The sequence below is a fragment of the Leucoraja erinacea genome, chromosome 14, assembly GCF_028641065.1.
Source record: "Leucoraja erinacea ecotype New England chromosome 14, Leri_hhj_1, whole genome shotgun sequence".
Classification (NCBI taxonomy): Eukaryota; Metazoa; Chordata; class Chondrichthyes; order Rajiformes; family Rajidae; genus Leucoraja; species Leucoraja erinaceus.
The window spans coordinates 23,862,416-23,885,500 of NC_073390.1; the positions used below are offsets into that span (position 1 = coordinate 23,862,416).

The 23,085-nt window shown below is 43.9% G+C and overlaps 1 protein-coding gene across 1 annotated transcript in view; it reads right to left on the reverse strand.

Annotated features, from left to right (window-relative positions):
• Positions 1-23,085, reverse strand: part of LOC129703148 (zonadhesin-like) — a 74,893-nt gene that overhangs the window by 26,087 nt on the left and 25,721 nt on the right. Inside the window, exons 10-26 of the mRNA XM_055645315.1 lie at positions 21,691-21,977; positions 19,602-19,882; positions 17,167-17,462; positions 15,517-15,694; positions 13,835-13,943; positions 12,794-12,888; positions 11,603-12,035; positions 10,974-10,981; positions 10,651-10,850; positions 8,977-9,121; positions 7,800-7,937; positions 6,913-7,169; positions 6,186-6,270; positions 5,155-5,229; positions 4,074-4,321; positions 2,472-2,649; positions 39-147 (exon numbers count right to left, since the gene is read on the reverse strand). Of these exons, the coding sequence (XP_055501290.1) occupies positions 39-147; positions 2,472-2,649; positions 4,074-4,321; positions 5,155-5,229; positions 6,186-6,270; positions 6,913-7,169; positions 7,800-7,937; positions 8,977-9,121; positions 10,651-10,850; positions 10,974-10,981; positions 11,603-12,035; positions 12,794-12,888; positions 13,835-13,943; positions 15,517-15,694; positions 17,167-17,462; positions 19,602-19,882; positions 21,691-21,977 (3,122 nt within the window). The remainder of the gene's footprint in view (positions 1-38; positions 148-2,471; positions 2,650-4,073; positions 4,322-5,154; positions 5,230-6,185; positions 6,271-6,912; positions 7,170-7,799; positions 7,938-8,976; positions 9,122-10,650; positions 10,851-10,973; positions 10,982-11,602; positions 12,036-12,793; positions 12,889-13,834; positions 13,944-15,516; positions 15,695-17,166; positions 17,463-19,601; positions 19,883-21,690; positions 21,978-23,085) is intronic.

Consider the following 23,085-nt stretch of genomic DNA (forward strand, 5'->3'; position numbering starts at 1 on the left):
TCAATGAATCAATTGGTGGTAAAGCTGCGCACACTTACTCAGTTTCTCCGTTATCGACTTGCCAACTCTCTCCAAGCATATTAGAGTCTGCTGCAAGACTGCCATTGGGCATAATAATGTCATCATTAGGGTCACCGTTGTAGTTACCTAAATCATACAAAAAAAAGTTTCCATTGATCCTTTGAAATTTGCTCAATTCTTGATGACAGTGTGCTCTGACAATGTCTTTTCCATTTCTAATGTTTGCAATAATGCTGTTGGAAATGTGCTGCACAGTGGCGCAACGGTAGAGCTGCTGCCTCACAGCACCTGAGACCCAGGTTCGATCCTGATCTCGGGTGTTGTTTGTACGGAGTTTGTACGTTCTCCCTGTGACCGCGAGGGTGGGTTTCCAGATTCCTCCCACATCCCAAAGACGTGCAGATTTGCAGGTTAATTGGCTTCTGTAAATTGTCCCTCGTGTGTGGGATAGAACAAGTGTGAATGGGGTGATCGTTGGTCGACGTTTTACTCCGTGTGCCGAAAGACTGCTTTTCAAGCTGTGTCCCTAAAAACCTAAGTCCACTGTGCCAATGAAGGGTCCCCCCTGACCGTCTTTTCCAATTCTAATGTTTGTACAATACAGTTGAAAATGCTTGGTAGTCCATAAATTAACAACAGTTTATGTCAAAATAGATTTCTCAGCACTGGTTGAAATATAACGACATCTGGTACAAAGTAAGTCTTTGAGCCATGGTGAAAAAGCTACTTTTCTTAACTACTAAACCAGGTTCGCTTCTTAATAAACAGACACCACACAAACTGTTTGGTAGACCAGTTCAAAACTTTACTTAACATCGGCCGATGGAAGGGAGCGAGAATTCCAGTCAGTGACCAATGCAGACACTGGACTGTGGGTCCTTGATGAACAACTGCCATTGCCTTTTTTTTTGGCAGCGACATGCGATAGATTCCTTCGATGGAAGGGAGGTCAGAGCCAATGATGGACAGAGGGCAGTGTTTTTTACACTTTGCATCACATCAAAGGCCTTTTGTTTACATGGTACAAGTTATACTAAAAACAAGCCACGATGCTTTAGGTCATTTTATCTCCAAACTGATCACCCTAGCTCTTTTCGAGTCCTTCCTTCTGTCACTTGGTCCCTCATAAATATAGGCCATTTGTTTACAAAGATGTGACTAGCTATTTCTCTCTTCCTTTATTGCCTCCTCCCCCTCAAACATTGGTCATTTGGTTTATGGCATCTTACTTCAAAGATACCTCTCTAGCTTCTCCTCTGTGCCTGTCACTTGGGAGACAATGTTATAGGATTTATTATCTCACACACCCGCAACCTAAGGCAAGCCTAATTTGAGACTAAATATAGGCTGTAAGCTAGCCCAGAAACCAATTTAATATCTTCTTATATTTTTAACTAAAATTCGGCTTCATCAATGGAATAATACAGCTCTGAAACACACCCTTTAGCCCACCATGACAACTGTTATGCATCATTTACACTAATCCTACACTAATCCCATTTTATTTCTGCCACATTCCCTTCAATAACTCTGTGACTCTACCACTCACCTATGCACTAGGAATAATTTAGCATGGCCACTTAACCTACAAACCTTTCATATCTGTGACGAAACCCGAGCGTTCAGAGGATACACACACAGTCACAAGGAGAACGTGCAAACTCCACATGGACAGCACCCGAGGTCAGGATCAAACCCTGGACCCTGGCGCTATAAGGCAGCGGCTCTATCCGTTGTGCCATTGCACCTTAGGTTTGATAATTATTTAGTAATAAATATACAACAAATGTCACCAGTAACATGTTAAGAGTACAAGAGTCTGGTAAACATGATTTGTTAAAGAAATACACACAGGGTGATAGGTGGATTGGTAGCATATGAGATGTATTGCTTAGTGCTAAAAAAGGCATATGGCCTACATGTGTTTATTGGTCGGGCATTGAGTATAAGAGTCAGGAAATCATGTTGCAGTTTTCTCGGACTTTAGTCTGGCCGAAGCTGGCGTATTGTGTGAAGTTCTGGTCTGCCCCCGTTACAGGAAGGATGTGGAGGCTTTAGAAAGGGTGCAGACACAGTTTACCAGAATGATACCTGAATTTAGAAGTATTAGTTACAGGGAGAGGTTGGACAGACTTGGATTCTTTTCTCCAAACAATTGTTTGGCAGTTAAAAACTAATACCACTCCTAAATTTAAAGACATAAAAAGGTTTGCATACACTCTGCGGTCATCAAATCATTATAATAAAAGACTCAAAGTGCTGGAGTAACCCAGTGGGTCAGGCACATTTTTGGAGACCATACATAGGTGACATTTCGGGTCAGGACCCTTCTTCAGACTGATTGTGCCTGGAGGTGGGAAGAAAGCTGGAAGAGAGGAGGGGCAGGACTGGTGAGTGATAGGTGGATACACGTGATGGAGGTTTTTCAATGATTACAAGTATGGGCTTACCACACAGACCACAAAGCAGTCCAGAATATGTGGACGGCACGGACACGTCTACATGTTGGCGACCATCAAACCTCACCAACAAGCCAAAGTTAGTCTCCAGTAAAACATAGCCACCGCTTATCCGTACCACCAGAAGGTCATTGATCGACACGGGCAGGTTTACCCTTTCTCCATTCAGCTATGGAACAGAACAAAAATGCCACCATTTATTTAAGAGCAAGGGATCGCAATTAAATAATCCCACTCGACATCAACAATTTTCACCTGACCTTAACAAATGGAGCGCAAGACGGCACAGCGACTCAGCAGTAGAGTTGCTGTCTTACAGGGTCAGAGACACGGGTTCAATCCTGACTACGGGTTCTGACTGTACGGAGTTTGTACGTTCACCCCGTGACCACGCGGTTTTTCTCTGGGTGCTCTGGTGGCCCAAAGGGCCTGTTTCGGCGCTGTATCTCTAAAGTCTGAAGTAAAGTCTAACATACCGTTACACAAGGGTAATGTTCATGAACCTTCAAAGACCTTAACTGATTTTATAGACACACAAATTCAAATCCCCAACGTCAACCTGGGAATTTAATTTCCATTAATTATATAATAATTTATTTTTAAGTATGTGATTATGGAACCAACAGATCTCCGTAAGAATCTACCTGCTTTGGTAATGGTTTTCAAGAAAGAAAATCTGCTGTTGGCTGACAGTTTAGTTTTGTGTAGTTTAGAGATACAGCGTGCAAACAGATCCACCGAGTTCACGCGGACATTGATCACACGTTCACACTAATTGTACATTATCCCCACCTTATCATCCATTCCCTACACACTGGTGGTAATTTACACCCATTTCTCCTACATCGCTCCCTCTTTACACTTCTTCCCATCCCCTTCCACCTGTATCCTTTCCTCTGGCTTCACATTTCGCGCCCCTTCTCTCCTTCTCACATCCTTTTGTCTTCTTCCCATCTCTTGCCTTTGTCGACCCATCTGCCAATCAAAGCTCCCTATCCTCACATATCCACCTATCACCTACTAGGTTTTGTCTTGCCCCCGCCTCTCTTCCAGCTTTCTCCCCCCCCCCCTTTCTACATGGAAGTCCCAACCTGAAACATCACGTGCCCATTCCCTGCACAGATGCAGCCTGACCCACTGGGTTACTCCAGCACTTTGTGTCCCAACTTTGTGACCCAATCACCAACATCTCCAGACTGATCATCAGTGGAAAAGCAGATGCTAAGGTAAGTACTGTATTAGTTTTGAACAATAAAAAGCTGAATAAAACTACTCACCAGGACTTTACGATTTTTCATGATTGAAACTGTGTTGTTGTGTACAGCCACGTGCACGGATTTAATGTAGGACACTTTGGTGTTGGCCCCTCTGTGCTCATTTGTGGCTGACACCTCAAAGTAAGGGAGGCCTGAATATCCGTTGCACAGCTTAGAGAGCACGTATGTGCACGTTCCCATGAAGTTCCTCCAGCACTTTGTGCCTCTGTTTTACCCAATCACCAGCATCTCCAGACTGATCATCAGTGGAAAAGCAGATGCTAAGGTAAGTACTGTATTAGTTTTGAACAATAAAAAGCTGAATAAAACTACTCACCAGGACTTTACGATTTTTCATGATTGAAACTGTGTTGTTGTGTACAGCCACGTGCACGGATTTAATGTAGGACACTTTGGTGTTGGCCCCTCTGTGCTCATTTGTGGCCGACACCTCAAAGTAAGGGAGACCTGAATATCCGTTGCACAGCTTAGAGAGCACGTATGTGCACGTTCCCATGAAGTGATGAACACGCGTGTCAAACGTGTTGTAGTGAGGATCTCCTGAGGCACTGCAAGTGGCACGAACTGTAAGGAAACATTTAACAAGTGAAGTATGGTCATCTACAAACGTATCTCAGACATCCACCATAGAGCATCTATCTGAACTTAGAGCATAAACCAGCGCAGCACAGGAACGGGCCGCTCGGCCCCCAATGACCATGCTGAACGATGCCAAGTTAAACTAATTTCCACATGATCCATATCCCTCCATTTCCTTACATCCATGTGCTAACCTAAAAGCCTTAAACGCCACAATTGCATCTGCCTCCGCCACCACCCCAGCAGCTCATTCCAGGCTCTTATTATCCTCTATGTAATAAAAACCTGCGTGGGTTTTCTCCGAGATCTTCGGTTTCCTCGCACACTCCAAAGATGTACAGGTATGTAGGTTAATTGTCTTGGTAAATGTAAAAATTGCCCCTAGAGTGTGCACGATAATGTTAATATGTGAGGATCGCTGGTCGACGCGGACCCAGTGGGTCGAAGGGCCTGTTTCCGCGCTGTATCTCTAAACTTGAAACTAAAAGGATCCTCTTCTCCTTTAAACTTTGCTCCTCTCACCTTAAAACTTTGCCATCTAGTGTTTAATATTTCCAGGAAATATCAAATACTAGAGGGCAAAGGAAAAAGCTTTCTTCAGAAAAAGATTCCGACTGTCTACCCCATCTATACGATTTGATTGAATCGCAAGCATTTGCCTGTACCTCGGTATATGTGACAATGATAAATCTGAACCTCAACCTATAGAACTTTATTCCTTGAAGCGCAGGACGCTCAGTGGTGAACCATTCTGTTTCACTCCAATAAAAAGCAGCACAATGAAGGTCCCAATTCACATGCACATTGCTTCCTTTTACCTATGGTATCAGACTTCGGAGTGGTGGGTGTCATTGAGGTGGTGGTAGTGGTGGCAGCTGTTGTGCCACATCCCTCTGTTGGCAAAAGATGGCACAGACTTAGAAGTGTATCACTACCTTATCTTTCATACAGTAACACATTTGATCCCATTCCCAGCCCACTGATGTAGAATCAGAAAGTGTGTCCACAGTCATAGACTCATATAGCAAACACATCCACACTCCAAGACGTCCCACCTACCCAGATTTGGTCCATATCCCTCTAAACCATTCCTATCCATGTACCTGTCCAAATGTATTTTACATGTTGTTATCTTACCTGCCTCAGCTTCCTTACTTGGCAGCTCCTTCCATATACCCACCAAACCTCTCCGTGAAAAGGTTTCCTATTAAATCTTTCCCCTCTCACCTTAAATCACTTTTACATCAATTTTGTTGTCTTCCTGAGAGTTAAACAACTCTCCTGATGTTTACAGTATTCCAATAACTTGGTTCGTCTTCTCTCTCCACATCTCCACAGATGTTGCCTGAACAATTTGTTGCAGTTTGTATCTTTTTGATTAATTTCTTGATCATTTGCCCGAATATCGTTTATGCCTCACAGTGTCACACATTTGTTTGACAACACTCTAGTAAAGCACATTTATGGCACCATTTACTTAGAAGGCTTTGTAGTGTTTGAAGGCTATATTCCCTGGAGTTTAGAAGGGAGGGGATCTCATTGAAGCCTATCAGATAATGAAAGGACTAGACGGAGTGGATGTGGAGAAGATGTTTCCAGTAGTGGGCGAGTTTAGGACCAGTGGGCAAACCCTCAGAATAAAGCATACCTTCTCCGTTGAATGATAGAGTAGACCTACTGGGCTGAATGGCCTCATTCTGTAACTGTGTCTTATGGTTGCTGACAACTGTGCATTAGGAGGGATAATCAGTGTAACATTGATCGTCATCGCGGACACCAATGCTTGAATAAGTACTGTCCGTATTTAAGAGATAGAAACCAAAGGAGCTCCTATATACGTCAAACCAACCTCCACAACATCCGGCGTGGAAGGAAATGTCATCCACAGCAACATCACTCCGGAAGTCATTGCCACGAACTGCTTGAAGGAGGATCTGTCAGAGAAAGGATCACAGTGTCACAGTGCAGTCTAGTTACTTTGTAGTCTCAACACAACGCAAGGCTTTGTTTGTATACTGTACAATCCAATACAATCAGGTAGCGCAGTGGCACAGAGGTAGAGTTGCTGCCTTATAGCACCAGAGACCAGGGTTCAATCCTGACTAGGGGTGCTGCCTCATGGAGTCTGTACATTCTCCCTGTGACCACGTGGATTTTCTCCGGGGGCTCTGGTCTCCTCCCACACTCTAAAGCTGTGCAGGTTTGCAGATTTATTGGCCTCTGTAAATTGACTATAGTGTGTAGGATAGAACTAGTGTACTGGATGATCGTTGGTCAGCTTGGTGGGTCAAAGAGCCTGTGTCCACACTGTATCTCTACAGTGTAAAGTCTAATGTACTGATTAATAAGCGTCTGTAAATTGTAAATTGCGCCTAGTGTGTAGGAAGGACTAGTCTACAGAATGATTGCTGATCAGCGTGGTCTCGGTGGGTCGAAGGGTTCTGTATGATTCTGTGCTGTGTCCCAAAACTAAACTAGATCACAGTCACAATGTGCTAAATGGCCTCTGCTTGATCATTTATTTCCCCCGATTTCCCCCATCCAGAGGGACCTCATGACTGATTCTTGCAGATTACCTGTGAATTTGGAGAGAGGTAGAAGTCTAGTTCTCCCTCTATCCACCTGTTGCCCTTATTTCCAGTCATCGACCACTCCAGGTACTCGATTCCATGTTCAACCTGGTAAACGTTCAACATCATAGTTCGGGCCACTCCGTACATGTGGTACCAGAATCGCATGCAGTAAGCCCCTCCGTTTGCACATGGAGGGCTGACCAAGTTGGCTCGGTCCCCTGGTTTGCCATCGTTGCCTTCCAAGTAAATGTAGTGACCACCTGCGCACACAAGAAGCTTTGTCGGTCAGGAAGAAACCACCTGCACAAAGGCTCAGCATGGACCTCGTGCCACCTCACAGTGGCGGCACAGTGGCGCAGCGGTAGAGTTGCTGTCTCTCAGTGTCACGGACCCGGGTTCAATCCTGACTACGGGTGCTGTCTGCACGGAGTTGGTACCACTTTCACTCCGGGGATGAATAAAAGTTTATCATATCATATCGTATCATACGTTCTCCCATTACCGTTTTATCCGGATGCTCCAGTTTCCTTCCACACTCCAAAGATGTACAGGTTTGTCGGTTAATTTGCTTTGGTGAAAATTGTAAATTGTCCCTAGTGTGTGGGATATTGCTAGTGTACGGGGTGATTGATAGTATCCGGTGGGCGGCGCGACTCTGGTCAGCAGCGGCCTCTGCAGTCTGTCGCGTTTTTATTATTTTCTGTCTGTGTGTTTCTATGTAGTGGACTGGGGGGGGGGGGAGAGGGGGGGGGGACTTTTAAATCTCTCCCTGCACGGGAGACCCGACCGCGGACTGGGTTGGGGCCGCACGAGGAGCGGCCTCCAACAGGAAGCCGAACGGCCTGTTTCCGCGCTGTATCTATGAACTAATCAAAATAAACTAAACCTACCTGCAGTGGTGTGGTCAAAGTCGGGTCCTGTGATAGGCGAGGGTGTCGACCCACTGTTGCGTCTCCAGTCCAACGTGTCGTCCTTGGATTGCGACCACTGGCACAGGTTACTGTCAAAGTTACAATCCCAGAAACAACCTGTAGGGTTCATACAGACAGATCAGTCGATTGAATCACACATGTTGCTTGAATATACAGGTAGAGGTATAGATAGACATAAAATGCTGGAGTAACTCAGAGGTCAGTCAGCATCTCTGGATAAAACGGATGTGTCAAATATTAGGACATGACCCTTCTTCCGACTCTGGATAAAAATGATGGATGACGCTTCAGGTCGGGACCCCTTTTCACAGTCTGGAGAAAAATAATCTGTGATGTTTCAGGTTGGGTCCCTTCCTCAGACCAGCATCTGCAGTTCTTTGTTTCTACAACAGGTAGAAATAGCTCTATATTGGATTGATGCTTTGATGCTGAGAGGAGGTACATTGCTGGTGTCACACAATTTCATCAGAGTATATGCACAAGAGTCAAATAGCATTTGCATCATTGCTTGCTCGCAGGTTTATTCTTTTCAACTGGAAGTCAAAAAAAGTTCCATCTTTTTTGCAGTGGTTAAAGGAGATGCTCTCCTTTTTACCCTTGGAAAAGATCAGGTATAAACGGTGCAAGGCCCGCAGAAACTTCAATCTGACCTGGAACCCTTTTATAGATTTTATTAAAGATTTTTTAACTGAAAATATTGTCTACACAGTCATCATTATTTATTTATATTTGTATGTTGCTGGTGTTAACGCAACATGTGAACACAAAGACTCTGCCTTTGTTATTTTATTTTAATTATTTTATTACTACTATTATTTTTTCCTCTTTCTCTTTTTGGAGCCTTGGGGATGAGGAGGGGGGTATATAAGTTTTGTACTGTTCTGTTTTGTTTGTTGGTGTTCTGTGTAAATTTGTGTTTATAACTTGAAAACCAAAAATAAAGTCATTAAAAATAAAGCAGATTAGCTAGTATATTTTTACCAGAAATATAGAAAAACAGAACTCAAAGCAGGTTTGAGGATTCAATGTCTGATATATCTTAATATATCACAAATGCAATGTCAGTGGGTCCCACTAACAAAATAATTTACTCAGTCGAAGGTCTGTATTCTATTGTTTTCGTACAATCACTCACCTGCCATCTGGCAGCCCAGAACTCCATCCCATCTCTCACATATCTCATGCAGTTCGCACGCCGAGGTATTACAGAGAGTGACGTTGTTGCCCATGCACGTACAGTGCTCCGTGCAGTTCTCATTTGAGAACCAGCTTTCAGAACTCTGAAACAAATCCACCAAGATAACAGTGTTAAAGCAAATGGTTCAAGTGAGAAATAGCTGAATGGTTATACATTTGAAGGTTGAAGTTTAGTTCATTGTCACGTGTACAGAGGTACAGTGAAAAGTTTTTTTTTTGCGTGCTAACCAGTCAGTGGAAAGACTGTACATGATTACAATCAAGCCATCCACAGTGTACAGACACAGAATTAAGGGAACGATGTTTAGTGCAAGATAAAGTCCAGTAAAGTCCATTTAAACATAGTCTGAGGCAGTGGCGGACTGGGTCTAAAAATATTGGTTGCCAGGAGACAAAGGGGGCCCACCCACAACTACAATGCTATCATTTAACAGGGGCCGTCTTGCCATCACTTGCTATCACTTCATCAGGGACCCACTTGCCATCGGGCAAGCTGACACCCTGGCCAGTCCGCCACTGGTCTGAGGGTCTCCAAGAAGGTAGATGGGAGGTCAGGACCGCTCTCTAGTTGATGATAGGATGGTTCAGGTGCTTGAAATTAGCTGGGAAGAAACTGTCCTTGAATCTGGAGGTGTGCGTTTTCACACTTCTGTACCTATAGCCTGATGGGAGAGGGGAGAAGAGGGAGTGACCGTGGTGCGACTGGTCCTTGATTATGCTGGTGGCCTTGCCGAAGCAGACTGATAGTTAAAAAGTCAAAGAGCCGTACAGCATGGAGACATGGATATCATTTCATTGGCACAGAATATGATATGATGGTTGATCCATGTTTACTCACAGATCAACCAAGCGCTACAAAAGGATGCATGCTACTTCAAACCCAAATCATTTATTATTTAAATAACATTTCATAATAAGTCTGTCTGAAAAGTATTTCTCCTTGCCATTTTATTGGATGTTCTAACCGAAAGGCTGGCCAGAGGGAAATCAGATGTGAGTTTATCCCACAGGACAATCTCAGGAATCAAATCAAAGTGCGAGGTTGGTGGAAGCATGTTTTTTCGTAACAAAGAACAAAGAAAAGTTCTAAAAAAGTAATTTAAAACAAAAATAATTTATCTTCATTTGTAGACTATGAGTGATATGGATACGAGGGACCTCAATGACTATTCCCATCTCTGGTCTTTGTTCACCCACCCACCACTTTGTGTCTATCTGTGATGCTCTAGGTTTGTTGGACAACATTGGGCTACATTGCGTTGTTGACCATCTCCATGTTTCTGGCGCAGAGTCCACAGACAAGAAGCTTTATGGGCAGAAGATCCAAGCTTGGGAACCCAACAAAGGCCAGGCGTTCCTGCACAATGTGGAGTACCAGAAACGGGAGCAACGGGAATCGTATCTACGTTTTGCTTTTTAACCAAACCCGGTGGAACTGCCCTCCATCTTTGATGCTGACAGTGGCGCTAATATGTTCAGTTTCTCCAGAGATGCTACCTGACTTGCTGAGAGTCTCCAGCCCTTTGTGTGTCTTTCTTTTGTATGCAGATTTTGACCATTATTTATTTATATTCAAGCAACATGTGTGATTATTACGAGCAAACGGATTTACCTGATAATATTTGTTGTGGTGCACACAGCCACACTGACTGTTCAGAATACAGATGTCTCCACTAAGAGTGTATCCAGGGTCACAGAAACATCCTTCAACAGATGGTAGAGGACAGCTGTCAGGTGCAGATGTCTCCATGCAGGTAGTGGGACAACCTGTACCACAAGTCTCATAGTGGCTACCACTAGGACAGGTTGGTGCTAAAGAAAGCATAACAGGATAAAACAATCACGTCGCTTCACTTAGTGTAGCCTATTCAAAATATTTGTGGAGTCATTATGTAATGCACAGAATGTAATACATCATTCCTATAGTATAGGAACTGCAGATGCTGGTTTACACCAAAGATAGACACAAATGCTGGAGTAACTGTGAGGGTCAGGCAGCATCTCCGGAGAAAAGGAATAGGTGACATTTCGGGACCTTTCTTCAGAATGAGACTCTCTGCCTCAAGAAGGGTCTTGACCAGAAATGTCACCTATTCCTTTTCTCCAGAGATGCTGCCTGACCGGCTGTAATACATTATCAGTCTGAAGAAAGGTTCCGACCCAAAATGTCAGCGATCCATGTTCTCCAGAGATGCAGCCTGGCTTGCTGAGTTACTCCAGCATTATGTGTCCTTTTCAATTAGCAGCATCTGTTCTTCCTTGGAAACAGGCCCTTTGGCCCATCGAGTCTACTCTGACCATCGATAATCCATTTACACTAATTCTATGTTATCCTACTTTCTCATCCACTTCCTGTCTGTGTGTCTGTCTGTCTGTTTGTCTATCTATCTATCTGTGTATGTATGTGTGTGAGTATATATATTTGCTCACTCAGAAACACAAATATAAGACAACTCTTTGCTATATATAGCTGAATTCCAGCCATATATTATATATATATATATATATGTTATATATCTATATATGTATGTATGTGTGTATGTACGTAGTAGAACTCTTGTTACTCTTTGGTAATATTCTTCCATCGATAGCAAGGGACGTCACTTTCAAGATTTGGAACTTTGTGGCCAAACACAAACTTGGCATAGGTGAGCATGCTGTTGGTCAATATATCACTTGATAACACCAATGATTTCACCCATTTTTTCATTACTTTTCTGATGTTCCAAAATAGTTTGAGAGAATATGAAGTGACTGAAGATTTATTTTGGCCTTTTGGACAGGATAGACATTGGCGATGTACAGCAGAGTATAACTTACAGCATAACGTGTTGTTTCTCCATTCTACACACACTCCAGCTTGTGTGCACAAGGCAGCATAGGTTTGCAGGGCTAAACAAAGTGTCGTCGACAGCCCTCCCTCAGCGCACACATCATAGACACAGTTGTCAAAGTAATTCTTGGGAGGAACTTTCTCGTGGCATTCTTTAAATATTCCTGAGAGAAAAATGTTTAAATTTAAATCGTAAATTTCCAATTCAGAACGTTATTCCAGACAACCAAATTTAGAAAAAAAGACATAAAGTGTTTAGTTTAGTTTATCGTCATATTTAGTTTAACCTTTCCTATCAATGTACCTGTCCAAGTGTCTTTTAAATGTAGTTATTGTACCTGCCTCAACTACCTCCTCTGGGAGCTCGTTCCATATTCCCATTACCCTCTCTGGTTCCGATTAAATGTTTACCCTCTCACCTTAAACCCATGTCCTCTGGTTCTCGATATATCCCCTACCCTGGGTAAAAGACTCTGCACTCACCCCATCAATCTCCTTCATGATTTCATATACCTCTACGAAATTTAGTTTAGTTTAGTTTATGAATCTGAATAACTGGGATATAAATCTTAAATTTCCCAAATCTCTGTTAGATTCCACCTACAACATATTTACACACATTCATTATTCTGCTGAATTAGAATTCTTCAACCTATGGCTTATTTTCCATTTTCCCACTAAATCTCTTGTGCTTTCCATAAATAAGGAGCGTGGTTTGTCATAGTGGGAATATCTATAATTTTCTCAGGGGTGAAAAATATACTGAACGGCAGGTTGTGGAATGAAGAAATCGCTTCATTGAATTGTAAAAATTGAGTTACATCCCACTATTATCAGCTTGAGATCATTCTGGGGATTGTTTAGTTACAGCTTTTATTTATATTATCTGTTGGAATTGGTTGCTTCATTTTTTTATGCCTACCTGTTGGATCTGTAATCATCCCACAAGCAGTATCTTTTTCTGCATTCTCCTTATCAGCTGGATCACATTGAAAGCCGTTCCCGCCGTGATTACACCTAAATTAGCAAATAAAAGAAACAATTGCAATGAGAAATATGTCCAGGTTGAGGTATCAGTGATGGGCCGCTGGAGGCCCTGCAACAGCCTGGGATTCTATTAGATTGGGTGCCGCTCCAAGATGCCAAGCACGCGGACCAGACACGGCATTCAGCGGCACGGAGCATCGAAGCAGTGGTGGAGAACATCGACAACATCGCCTGGACTGTCCGACCCCTACAACTCTGATTCAGTGCCGCCGCCAGGACAGTGGGTCTTTATGGCCAATTCAAGACTCTACATTTTTAACTTTGAAACTTGAAGGGTACAAAATGGCGTGAAAAACATGGTGATTCTTGTGTATTGCCTCAGTGTGATCGACTATCTTACACTCTTGTACTTAAATATGATTTTGTCTATGTCTGAAGAAGGATCTCGACCCAAAACATCACACTTTCCTTCTCTCCGGAGTTGCTGCCTGTCCCGCTGAGATACTACAGCTTTTTCTGTCCATCCTATGTACAGTAAGATTTTTACTGAACTCTATGCAAAAAAGCAATTTCACTGTACCTAGGTATGTGACATTAAGTGCCACTGGGGCAACACAGAGGCACAGTGGGAGAGCTGCTGCCTCACAGCACCAGAGACGCGGATTCCATCCTGACCCCGGATGATGTCTGTGTGGAGTTTGCACGTTCCCCCTGTGACCACGTGGGTTATCTATGGGTGCTCCGGTTTCCTCTCACATCCCAAAGACATGCTGGTTTGAAGGTTAATTGGCCCTCTGTAAATTGCCCCCTAGTGTTAGGGAGTGGATTAAAAAGTGGGATAACATAGAACTAGAGTGTAAGGGTGATTGATGGTCAGCATGGGCTTTGTGGGCCAAAGGGCCTGTTTCCTTGCCGTTTCTTTTAATTAAACAATGCAATCAATGAATCAATTGGTGGTAAAGCTGCGCACACTTACTCAGTTTCTCCGTTATCGACTTGCCAACTCTCTCCAAGCATATTAGAGTCTGCTGCAAGACTGCCATTGGGCATAATAATATCATCATTAGGGTCACCGTTGTAGTTACCTAAATCATACAAAAAAAAGTTTCCATTAATCCTTTGAAATTTGCTCAATTCTTGATGACAGTGTGCTCTGACAATGTCTTTTCCATTTCTAATGTTTGCAATAATGCTGTTGGAAATGTGCTGCACAGTGGCGCAACGGTAGAGCTGCTGCCTCACAGCACCTGAGACCCAGGTTCGATCCTGATCTCGGGTGTTGTCTGTACAGAGTTTGTACGTTCTCCCTGTGACCGCGTGGGTTTCCAGATTCCTCCCACATCCCAAAGACGTGCAGATTTGCAGGTTAATTGGCTTCTGTAAATTGTCCCTCGTGTGTGGGATAGAACAAGTGTGAATGGGGTGATCGCTGGTCGACGTGGACTCCGTGTGCCGAAGAGACTGCTTCCAAGCTGTGTCCCTAAAACTAAACCTAAGTATACTGTGACAATGAAGGGTTCCTCCCTGAAATTTCTTTTCCAATTCTAATGTTTGTAATAATACAGTTGAAAATGCTTTAATCCATAAATTAACAACAGTTTATGTCAAAATAGATTTCTCAGCACTGGTTGAAATATAACGACATCTGGTACAAAGTAAGTCTTTGAGCCATGGAATAATACAGCTCTGAAACACACCCTTTAGCCCACCATGACAACTATTATGCATCATTTACACTAATCCTACACTAATCCCATTTTATTGACTCTGCCACATTCCGCATGGCCAATTAACCTACAAGCCTTTCATATCTGTGAAGAAACCCGAGCGTTCAGAGGATACACACACAGTCACAAGGAGAACGTGCAAACTCCACATGGACAGCACCCGAGGTCAGGATCAAACCCTGGACCCTGGCGCTATAAGGCAGCGGCTCTATCCGTTGTGCCATTGCACCATAGGTTTGATAATTATTTAGTAATAAATATACAACAAATGTCACCAGTAACATGTTAAGAGTACAAGAGTCTGGTAAACATGATTTGTTAAAGAAATACACACAGGGTGATAGGTGGATTGGTAGCATATGAAATGTATTGCTTAGTGCTAAAAAAGGCATATGGCCTACATGTGTTTATTGGTCGGGCATTGAGTATAAGAGTCAGGAAATCATGTTGCAGTTTTATAGGACTTTAGTCTGGCTGAATCTGGAGTATTGTGTGAAGTTCTGGTCGCCCCCGTTACAGGAAGGATGTGGAGGCTTTAGAAAGGGTGCAGACACAGTTTACCAGAATGATACCTGAATTTAGAAGTATTAGTTACAGGGAGAGGTTGGACAGACTTGGATTCTTTTCTCCAAACAATTGTTTGGCAGTTAAAAACTAATACCACTCCTAAATTTAAAGACATAAAAAGGTTTGCATACACTCTGCGGTCATCAAATCATTATAATAAAAGACTCAAAGTGCTGGAGTAACCCAGTGGGTCAGGCACATTTTTGGAGACCATACATAGGTGACATTTCGGGTCAGGACCCTTCTTCAGACTGATTGTGCCTGGAGGTGGGAAGAAAGCTGGAAGAGAGGAGGGGCAGGACTGGTGAGTGATAGGTGGATACACGTGATGGAGGTTTTTGAATGATTACAAGTATGGGCTTACCACACAGACCACAAAGCAGTCCAGAATATGAGGACGGCACGGACACGTCTACATGTTGGCGACCATCAAACCTCACCAACAAGCCAAAGTTAGTCTCCAGTAAAACGTAGCCACCGCTTATCCGTACCACCAGAAGGTCCTTGACCGACACAGGCAGGTTTACTCTTTCTCCATTCAGCTGTGGAACAGAACAAAAATGGCACCATTTGTTTAAGAGCAAGGGATCGCAATTAAATAATCCCACTCGACATCACCAATTTTCACCGGACCTTAGTAAATAGAATGCAAGACAGCACAGCGACGCAGCAGTAGAGTTGCTGTCTTACAGGGTCAGAAACACGAGTTCGATCCTGACTACGGGTTCTGACTGTACGGAGTTTGTACGTTCACCCCGTGACGTGTAGTTTTTCTCCGGGTGCTCTGGTGGCCCATAGGGCCTGTTTCGGCGCTGTATCTCTAAAGTCTGAAGTAAAGTCTAACATACCGTTACACAAGGGTAATGTTCATGAACCTTCAAAGACCTTAACTGATTTTATAGACACACAAATTCAAATCCCCAACGTCAACCTGGGAATTTAATTTCCATCAATTATATAATAAGTTATTTTTAAGTATGTGATTATGGAACCAACAGATCTCCGTAAGAATCTACCTGCTTTGGTAATGGTTTTCAAGAAAGAAAATCTGCTGTTGGCTGACAGTTTAGTTTTGTGTAGTTTAGAGATACAGCGTGCAAACAGATCCACCGAGTTCACGTGGACATTGATCAAACGTTCACACTAATCACACCATTCACACTAATTGTACATTATCCCAGGCCACTCGGCCCTACAAGTCCGTGCCGAACATCCATTTTCCCTACACACACTGGTGCACTCATTTACCCTCCATTCCCTTCTCTCCTATGCCTATCGCTCCCTATTTTTAATGATGACTGAACCCCCCACCACTTCCACTGGAAGCTCATTCCACACCGCTACCACTCTCTGAGTAAAGATTTCCCCCTCATATTACCCATAACCTCCGTTCTTCTGTCCCTTAATTCTGAAGTCATGTCATCTTGTTTGAATCTTCCCTATTCTCAAAGGGAAAAGCTTGTCCACATCAACTCTGTCTATCCCTCTCATCATTTTAAATACCTCTATCAGGTCTCCCCTTAACCTTCTGCGCTCCAGAGAATAAAGACCTAACTTATTCAACCTATCTCTGTAACTTATTGTTGAAACCCAGGCAACATTCTAGTAAATCTCCTCTGTACTCTCTCTATTTTGTTGACATCCTTCCTATATTTGGGCGACCAAAATTGTACACCATACTCCAGATTTGGTCTCTCACCAATGCCTTGTACAATTTGTACACTAAAAGATATTTCCCTGTGACGTGTCACGTGATAATAAACTATTCATTCATTGTCCCATCACGTGCCCCGGGCTTGGGCTAGACAAAGAGTGAAGAAGGGTCTCGAATCAAAACGTTGCCTGTCCATTCCCTGCACAGATGCTGCCTGACCCACTTGAGTTCCTCCAGCACTTTGTGCCTCTGTTTTACCCAATCACCAACATCTCCAGACTGATCATCAGTGGAAAAGCAGATGCTAAGGTAAGTACTGTATTAGTTTTGAACAATAAAAAGCTGAATAAAACTACTCACCAGGACTTTACGATTTTTCATGATTGAAACTGTGTTGTTGTGTACAGCCACGTGCACGGATTTAATGTAGGACACTTTGGTGTTGGCCCCTCTGTGCTCATTTGTGGCTGACACCTCAAAGTAAGGGAGGCCTGAATATCCGTTGCACAGCTTAGAGAGCACGTATGTGCACGTTCCCATGAAGTGATGAACACGCGTGTCAAACGTGTTGTAGTGAGGATCTCCTGAGGCACTGCAAGTGGCACGAACTGTAAGGAAACATTTAACAAGTGAAGTATGGTCATCTACAAACGTATCTCAGACATCCACCATAGAGCATCTATCTGAACTTAGAGCATAAACCAGCGCAGCACAGGAACGGGCCCCTCAGCCCCACAATGTCCATGCTGAACGATGCCAAGTTAAACTAATTTCCACATGATCCATATCCCTCCATTTCCTTACATCCATGTGCTGGCCTAAAAGCCTCTTAAACGCCACAATTGCATCTGCCTCCACCACCACCCCAGCAGCTCATTCCTGGCACTTATTATCCTCTGTGTAATAAAAACCTGCGTGGGTTTTCTCCGAGTTCTTCGGTTTCCTCGCACACTCCAAAGATGTACAGGTATGTAGGTTAATTGTCTTGCTAAATGTAAAAATTGCCCCTAGTGTGTGCAGGATAGTGTTAATATGTGAGGATCGCTGGTCAGCGCGGACCCGGTGGGTCGAAGGGCCTGTTTCCGCGCTGCATCTCTAAACTCTAAACTAAAAGAAACCACTTCTCCTTTAAACTTTGCTCCTCTCACCTTAAAGCTATGCCCTCTAGTGTTTAATATTTTCAGGAAACATCAAATACTAGAGGGTATAGGAAAAAGATTCCCTCGGAAAAAGATTCTGACTGTCTACCCCATCTATGCCTTTCATAATTTTACACACTTCTCAAGTCTCCCCTCAACCTCGGGCATCATCGAGAAAACAGTCCAAATTTTCCTAACCACTCCTCATTGGTATAATCCCTTAATCCAGGCAACATTCTGCTAAACCTTTTCTCTACCCTCTCCATGCTCAACATAATCCCAAGACTTGACCCACCCAGTCATTCTTTCTTCAACCTAATCCCGTCTGACAGACAATACCAAAAATTGAATGGGCGCACCACCTGCAAGTGCGGATAAATCTCTTCTGCTCTGTTTTCCGGCTTCTGAACAGTCCTTTCTGATGGACCAAAAGGCCTATTTCCATGCAGCATCTATAAACTGAAGTACTAAAGTAAAGTAAATCAGTTTTAAAAAGAGTACCGACCCAAAATGCCACCTGTTCCATTCACACCTTAAATGCTATCTGACCCTCTGAGTTCCTCCTCCTTTGTGTTTAATTCCATAAAGACATTGAGGAGTCCTGAGCCGAATGTACAGTGTCTATTTTGCGCAGGGTAGGAGAATCAAGAACCAGACGACATAGGTCTGAATGAATTTTGTAATACAATTACCAGTTTCTTTTATCTTATCCTGACATGGTCACAGAAAATCAATCAATGCTTGCAAATGCAGCTTGTAATGAGAACTTGAAAGCTTCAGAAATCTTGTTGACATTACTCAAAAATATTGCTACTCCGCACAATTCATAAATAGACAATAAAGTGGAAATGCCTAAACATCATTTGTATAACCATATTCAAACAACTCATAAATAGCTGGAAACCCCCCCCACAAAATGCTGGAGTATCTCAGGGAGTCAGGCAGTATCTCTGGAGAACTTGGATAGATGATGTTTTGGATCGGGACCCTTCTTTAGACTTCTCCAGTGGGGAACCCAGATGTCACCTATCCATGTTCTCCAGAGATGTGCTGAGTTGCTCATATGTCATAGGAGTGCAAGTAGGCCATTTGGCCCATCATTGCCCATTAGGGCTGCACAGTGGCACAGAGGGGGAGTTGCTGCCTTTCAGCGCCAGGGACACGAATGCGATCCTGATTGCAACTGCTGTCTGTGAGAGTTTGTGCGTTGTCTCAGTGACTGCATGGGCTTCCTTCCTCCCACACTCCGTAGACATGCAGGGTTGTACATTAATTTGCTTCGGTAAAAACTGTAAATTGTCCTTAGTATATAGGATAGTGCTCGAGTACTGAATGATCGTTGGTCAGTGCAGGCTCTGCGGGCCGAAGGGCCTGTTTCCATGTTGTACTTCTAAAGTAAACTAAAGTAAACTAAACTGCATGAGTAAGTTGGGCAGAAGGTCTTGTTTCCATGCTGTATGACTTTGACTCCAGGTGCTACTGGCCTTCAAGAGAAGAACTAAACTCCAGCACTTTTTGTCTTTTTGTAAGCCAGCATCTGCAGTTCCTTATTTCTTTGTGTGCAGCTGTAGTTTCTGAGGGAAAATGTGGTGTATATATATCCCGGATTTCTCCACTGATCAGATGCAGGGATAAAGCAGAAGACAGGCAACTTACTTTTGTCAGCACAGCCGCTCTGCTGCCTCCAGTCCCCCAGCACAACGCCCGCTGCTTCACAGGCTGAAGCATAAGACTCCAGGGTGTTGCACAGCTGCACAGAATCCCCACCGGTAACACAATGATCGTAGACGCAGCTCTCAAAGTATAGCTGAGGCGGGATTTGCCAGTGGCAGTTTTTAAATGGACCGGGGTTGTCCAAAATAATCTTGCAATATTTCTCTCCCTCTTCATTTGATGGTGCATCACAGGTCGGTGGCGGTGGAGCAGATGGGTCACACCTGTGTAACAGAAACAACCTCCAGATTCAGCGACAGTTTCAGGCAATTGAACCATCCTCTCACCAACTAGAGAGCAGTCCTGACCTCCCATCTACCTCATTGAAGACGCTCAGACTATCTTGGACTTGATTGGACTTTACCTTGCACTAAAAGTTATTCCTTTTATCCTGTAGCTTTACATTGTGGACAGCTCGATTGTAATCATGTATAGTCTTTCTGCTGACTGGATAGCACGCTACAAAAAGCTTTTCACTGGTCCTTGGTACAGGTGACAATAAACTAAACTAACCCTCTCACTCTCCTCAAATTAAATTCTCTTCTTTTGCTGGAACTTGAGGGTTGGGGCTACATTAATTTGTGGAATTCCCTGCCACAGAGGGCAATGGAGGCCAAATCACTGGATGGATTTAAGAGAGTTAGATAGAGCTCTAGGGGCTAGTGGAATCTAGGGATATGGGGAGAAGGCAGGCATGGGTTATTGATTTGGGACGATCACTATGACTGGCGGTGCTGGCTCGAAGGGCCGAATGACTTCCTCCTGCACCTAGTTCCTATGTTTCTATGAAGAAGTTGGGCAAGAAGCTGAGAGGTGATCTCATAGAATCAGAAACAAGAGGATTGCATAGAATCAGAAACATATATTTAATGTGAAAAGGCCAAGATTTAAGAAGCACCTGAGGGGCAACTTTTTCCACACAGTGTGGTTGGTATATGAAATGAGCTGCCAGGAGGTATTTGAGGCAGGTACTATAACAACATTTAAAATACACTTGGACAGGTACAGCTTAATGGGGCATTGGTCGGCATGAACCAGTTGGGCCGAAGGGCCTGCTTCCGTGCTGTATGACTATGATTCTAACATTATTTAATGATGCAATTGTAAAGACAAATACATCTTGAACGAAATACGGGAAAAATCATTTAATTTCTCCTTTAAGTGATATAACAATATTTAAAAGACATTTGGACAGGTACGTGGATAGGAACGGTTTAGAGTGGTATGGGCCTAACGTGGGCAGGTGGAATTAGTGTAGTTGGGATATTTTGGTCAGCATGAGCAAGTTGGGCAGAAGGTCTTGTTTCCATGCTGTATAACTTTGACTCCAGGTGCTACTGGCCTTCAAGAGAAGAAGACACAACAGTTGATTTGACTATCTCCTTAAAACCTCTGTCTTGACTCAACGTACCTGAACATCATCCAAACACACCACTGTGATTGTACAGCAATACAATTGCCTCCTTACAATGCCAGAGACTCAGATTCGATCCTGACTACGGTTGTTTGTCTGTAAGGAGTTTATATGTTCTCCCCGTGACCTTCGTAGGTTTTTTTTCCGGGAATCTCTGGTTTCCTCTTATACTCCAAAGACATATAGGTCAGTAGGCTAATTGGCTTGGTATAAATGTAAATGGTCACTAGTTTGTGTTGGATAGTGTGGAGATCATTGATCGGCGTGGACTCGTTGGGCCGAAGGGCCGTTTCCGCGCTGCATCTCTAAACTAAACTAAAACATTTGGACAGGTACATTGATAAGGAACGTTTAGCCAAAACGTGGGCAAGTGGGACAAATGAAGATGGGGTATGTTTGTCGGCGTGCAAATTGGGTGGAAGGGCCTGTTTCCATGCTGTATGACTCTATGACCTTCAAGGCAAGAAGACCCAAGCATTGATTTGACTATCTTCTGTCTTGCCCCAACATACCTGAACATCAACCAACCACAGCATTTGCTTCGCCACTTACCCAGACTACTCAATCTGGAGATATTGTAGCGTTGGCCATAACTTAATAAATGACAGAAATACTCACGGCCAGTCCCCATCAGTGACCGCCCAACTGTTTCCAAACTGATTGGAATCCAAGGCTAGAATTCCGTCGGGTTTCACAAAGTCATCCAGCTGGTCATTGGTGTAGGTCCCACACATGCCGCACAGCTGTCCTTTGTATCGCTCGTCCACCACGACTACCAGTTGGTGATCCCCATCAAACTTCACCTGGAGACCAAAGTCGGTCTCAAGCAGCACAAACGGCCCGACCAGTGACAGTCCGACCGAAGGACTGGGTCTCGCAGGGAGTTCAATCTTCACCCCATCCACCTGCACAAAACATCACCAGTTAGTGAAGTTAATGAGCTCGGAACTCTCCAATTTCAGGCAACACCTCGACACATTATATTTCTTCTTTCCCAACCCTCCCTCCCCAGTGCGCACCCATTTCTCCCATTGTCCCATCTCCACTCCCCCTCACCCCATTGCCCTTCCGCCTCCATCACTCCCTCTGGCTTTACAGTCACTTTCAAACCTCTTCTCAGCTTTGTGTATAAAATTATGAGAGGCGTAGATAGGGTAGACAGCCAAGACCTTTTCCCCAGTGTTGAAATGTCCAACACTAGAGAACATAGTTCTAAAGTGAGAGAGCAAAAGTTTAATGGAGGAATAATAATAATACATTTTATTTATGGGCGCCTTTCAAGAGTCTCAAGGACACCTTACAAAAATTTAGCAAGTAGAGGAAAAACATGTAAGCGGAATGAAATAAATAGTAGAGACATGACTAGTACACAAATTAAAGACAGAATTCAATTCAAAACACAATATGAGGCAATTCAAGCACAGATGAAAAGGGAGGGGGACGTGGGGCTAAGGATAGGCAGAGGTGAAGAGATGGGTCTTGAGGCGGGACTGGAAGATGGTGAGGGACACGGAATTGCGGATCAGTTGGGGGAGGGAGTTCCAGAGCCTGGGAGCTGCCCTGGAGAAGGCTCTGTCCCCAAACTGTGGAGGTTGGACTTGTGGATGGAGAGGAGACCGGCTGATGTGGATCTGAGGGACCGTGAGGGTTGGTAGGGGGAGAGGAGGTCAGTGAGATATGGGGGGGCCAGATGGTGGAGGGCTTTCTAGGTGAGGACCAGGATTTTGTAGGTGATCCGGTGGGAGATGGGAAGCCAGTGAAGTTGTTTGAGGACTGGAGTGATGTGATGCCAGGATTTGGTGTGGGAGATGAGTTGGGCGGCTGCGTTCTGGACCAGTTGGAGTCGGTTGATGTAGGTGGAGCTGATGCCAAGGAGAAGTGAGTTGCAATAGTCCAGTCGGGAGGAGATGAAGGCATGGATGAGTCTTTCAGCAGCGGGAGGTGTGAGAGAGGGTCTGATTTTGGCGATGTTGCGGAGGTGAAAGAAGGAGGTTTTAATGACATAGCGGATGT